This window comes from Antrostomus carolinensis, unplaced genomic scaffold (genome assembly GCF_000700745.2).
Source record: "Antrostomus carolinensis isolate BGI_N321 unplaced genomic scaffold, ASM70074v2 scaffold1427, whole genome shotgun sequence".
Taxonomy (NCBI): domain Eukaryota; kingdom Metazoa; phylum Chordata; class Aves; order Caprimulgiformes; family Caprimulgidae; genus Antrostomus; species Antrostomus carolinensis.
In genome coordinates this window covers 67645-71993 of record NW_010329281.1, presented here as the reverse complement: position 1 = coordinate 71993, position 4349 = coordinate 67645, and the positions used below count along the sequence as shown (strand labels likewise).

Here is a 4349-nt window from a genome sequence, read left to right as displayed (position 1 = left end):
GCTGCAGAGCCAGGAGCAGGTATATGAAGGCAGGGATGAGAAAGAGCCAGGCTGAAGGGTTTGAGGCAGCTGAGGGTTGAGAAACAGGTAGAAATGTCTAGAAATATCTAAGCCCTCTAGTTATATTCTTGGACAGCCCAAAAGCCAATGAACAGCCTCTGCTGTGTCTTCTATCTTCAGTGTCTGGCAAATGTGAAGAACACAAACCTGCTGCTGCCATTATGTCCTCTGTTAGCTCAGTCTGAAGAGGTTTGTGCTGTAGTCCTAAAAGCTCCAAGTTGTTTGATTGCTTTTACACAGAAGAACAGACCCATCGTGGGTTTCTTAAGTACCAGACAATGCAAACCTCAAGTTGAAAAATGAGTATTAATGCAATCTAGAGCTCTCTATGGTGGAGAGCACACTATCTCCTGTGGCTTCTTTTCCACAGTTTTCCAAAATACTACTGATTAGCCTTTAATCCTATTTTTCACATTTTAAAATTGACACTCCGTAGGAAAACTGGTCGCCAAACACAGGTAAGTCTCTGTGGAGTTAGAGCATCTTAGCCTTATCCAAAGGTTCACTTGGTCTCTTTCACACCATGTTGTCATTTGCCACACTCTTTTCTTTCTTCCTCACTGCCTCTCTTGTCTTGAGTATTGGAAACCAAAAGGTCACCTGAAAAGACAAGAATATTATACCATGATGATAGTATTACTGAGTTAGAGATGCTAATATCCTGTATAGTCAGTATTGAAGGCTTTTTTTTAAAAAAAAACAAACCTAACTAAAACAAACTACATGTGTCTGCATCTGCATTTGCCATAAATATATGCATGTGTGTTATTTCTGTTAGTGTATACATACATATATACGTAGGGTGAATGTTTTTGCAAGCAAAAAGTTCTGTTTCCTAACGGTATTTGCCATTGCATTCCCACTGCATTTTAAAACATAAATATATCACCTTCCATTTTGCTAATCAACAACTGAACATCTTTCTCAACATTAAGAGGCTACTCACAAATGCCTAACGTTTGCTGTCTAGATTGCAGGAATACTCTGTGCGGGAAGTGCTTTTCATATGTTCATGAAACCAAGTTTCTTCTCTAGAGAGCTCTATAGTCTGAGGCATATTTTCTCGCCAGCACATAGTCATTTGGGTGTACACATGTCGTATCTGATGTATGTGTGTTGAAGGACAGAACGAAACAATTCTATGATTTAATCTCACCAATAAGCACCTTGTGTCTGGCCTCTGTGCAAGAGAGCACTGGGGAAAGTCTATTAGCACATAATTGAAGTTAATAAGTGTTCAAGTATTTTCTGGAACTGGCTACCACACTGAGAGAGGGAGATTTTCTTTTTTACTAGACCTGATGGCTTACCATTCTAGCAAATGCATTCTTCCCAGTTTTCTCTTGTAGCTTTGCTCTTTTCTTGAGTAATTTTGCATGCAAGTAATGAATCCGTTTCATATCAGTGTCAGGATAAAATGAAGTTGACACAAGTATTTTAAGTTGGGTCAGGAGGCCAGAGAATACCCCAAAAATGATTAAGAAGAAGATGATGACTCCAAGCTGGATCCATGTCGTGGAGAGAGCGAGCTCTGGTTGAGGGATGCAGTCATGCTTAAACAGAGAGATCTTGAAAGGATCAGTCTTTGCGATATGCTCTCTCATACCAATGATAAAGCTGTTCTCATTCCTCTGCACAAGAAAAGGGGAAAAAAAGAGTCGATAATAGTGCTGATTCCCTCCTTTCTTAATATTTCTCCCATTGGACATTCAGCTTTACAAAGGACCATAAATCATGTAGTCCATCCAGTGTCTATGTATGTTATGCTCATATAAAGGTATTTATTGGCTATTTGTAAATGTTTCAGACTGCATTTTCACCATTTCTTTTGGGAGACTTTGCCACAATTTGGACTGTTAAGAACTTACCTTCTCAGTGGCTCTGATAGACAAATATTTAGGTAATCTGTCTATAATGGTTTAATATATTCCTACTCCCATGAATCTGCTCAGATCCTCTGTTAGAGGGTTCTTCCTTCAGAGTAAAACAGCAGAGCAAAGCAGAGTGTGTTGGTCCCTTTGGTTGTGACTCAGTACGTGATCAGTAGTGCTTCCACACCCACCCAGGCAGGTGCTCTGACCACAAGGTGATCTCGCAAATAAAACCACTTCTCCTCTAATAGGTGCCTTTGCTTAGAAGAGCTGATGTCTTGCAATGCTGGTGGACTGAAATGCTGAATGAGAGGGACTAAATTAGATGTGCTGCTGGAACCAGTATTTCATCCTGGCAGACAACTTGCTGCTCTGTGTGTAGGAACACTGTAGGGACACAATCACCCGGCCATCTTTTCTGACTGTGTCAGGGGATATGTAGTTCTTCCTTAGAATCATAGAATAGTTTGGTTAGAAAAAAAATGATGATCGTCTAGTCCAACCATAAACCCAGCATTGCCAAGTTCACCACTAAAGCACGTCCCCAAGTACCACATCTACACGTCATTTAAATACCTCCAGGGATGGTGACTCCACCACTTCCCTGGGCAGCCTGTTCTAATGCTATTTCTTTGTGGCTCTTCTAACCACCCTGCAGAGGCCAGGCACTTCTGTTGGATGTTCATTGAAAGAAGGCAGGTGCTCAAAGCATGCTACCCATTTTCAGCCTGTTAGCTTTTCCTTGACATTATCCTGTTCCAATCTATCTCAGTGCATTTTATCCCAGTACATTTTATCCCTAAGCTGAACCAATGTATAAGCAAGGAAAAACTGCATTAGGAACGCAATATAAAACAGCAGTACAAGTACAAGAGGAATTTTACTGTTCATACCAAGAATAAACTTCTCAAGAAGTTGCTGAGCCTGTCCTGCTCACCCAGCCAGATTTCTAGACTTCCTGAGATCAGCAGCCCTGAGGCTTATTATGACAAATCTATTGAGATTAAATTTTACAGTTTAATATGACTAGCCTTCCTTGGGAAATTAGACAAAATCTGATGGTGACATAATTTTCTGTTTTGGGCAAGTGAACCAGCTTTCCTCAGTAGTGAACGCTGTACATAAAGAGAGCAAATTCCTAATACAGGACTCATGAATCAGCAAAGCAGGCTCAGGCTCAGGCCCTCTGTCCACAGGTGGTGGGACTAAGCTCCTTCTTTACCCTGTCGTGGGTCACACCGAAGAGAGGTCATGATAGGGGACTGTCCTCAAGGTATGAAGGATGGAAACACAGGCAAAACCACACACAGCAGTACACAGAGAATACCTGAGGCTACAGCGGGTTGCTTGGGGTTATGTTCAGTTGAGTTTTTAAAATCTCCAGGGATGGAGACTCCACAGCCTAGCTTAGACACCAGTTCTAGTGTTTGATGACCTGAAGAGTTGGGGGTTGGAGTTGGGTCCAATCCAATCCAAATTCGAGTTGGTTCTCCTCTTTTTTACACCCATCCCCTATAAAGTGTTTATACACACTGATGGGATCTCCCTGAGCCATCTCTTCTACAGCCTGAATAGCTTCAGCTCTCTCAGCCTCTCCTCGTATGACAGATGCTCCTGTTCTTTAATCATCTTCTTTTCCCTTTACTCAAATCACTCCAGTATATACCTCTCCTATACTGGGTCTCACCAATGCTGAGCAGAGGAGATAGATCACCTCCCTCAGCCTACTGCCAACACTCTGCCTAATGCAGCCCAGGATCACTCTTTCTTTGCAATAAGGGCTTGTGGTCAACTTGGTGTCCATCAGAGCTCTCGGGACCTTTTTCTGCAAAGCTGCCTCCCATCCAGTTGGCCCCCAACATATATGGTGTGTGGGGTAATTTCTCTCCAAGGGCTGCAAGACATGATATTTTCCCTTGCTGAACATTGTGAAGTTCCCATCAGCCCAATTCTCTAGCCTTTTCAAGTCACTCTGAATGGCAGCACAATCCATTGGTGTTTCAGCCTCTCTTCCCAGTTTTATGTTACCTGTAAACTTAGAATCACAGAATGTTTTGGGTTGGAAGGGAACTTTAAAGGTCATCTAGTCCAACCCTGCAGTGAGCAGGGACATCTTCAACTACATCAGGTTGCTCAGAGCCCCATCCAACCTGACCTTGAATCTCTTTGGGTAACCTGTTTGTCCTTGTTTTTCTAGGATAGAGTCAATTTTCCTCTTAGTAGCTAGAAAGCACTGTTTCGATTTCAGTGTGGGATTTATTGTAAGAATGTTGATAACATACAAGGACATGGTGCTTGGGTAGTTTACAAGTGTGAAGGACTGGGATGGAGAAGTGTAGTAATTAGCAAAACCCAGAATTGTCATTTGGCTATGCCAATGAGATATTCCATATCATATCACATCATGTTTAGTATATT

At 42.0% G+C, this 4349-nt stretch overlaps 1 protein-coding gene across 1 annotated transcript in view; it reads right to left on the bottom strand.

Annotated features, from left to right (window-relative positions):
• Positions 1–576: 576 nt before the first annotated feature.
• DCSTAMP (dendrocyte expressed seven transmembrane protein) overlaps positions 577–4349 on the bottom strand; it is a 7609-nt gene continuing 3836 nt past the window's right edge. The window contains exons 2-3 of the mRNA XM_010172473.1: positions 1371–1691; positions 577–660 (exon numbers count right to left, since the gene is read on the bottom strand). Coding sequence (XP_010170775.1) covers positions 577–660; positions 1371–1691 — 405 coding nt within the window. The remainder of the gene's footprint in view (positions 661–1370; positions 1692–4349) is intronic.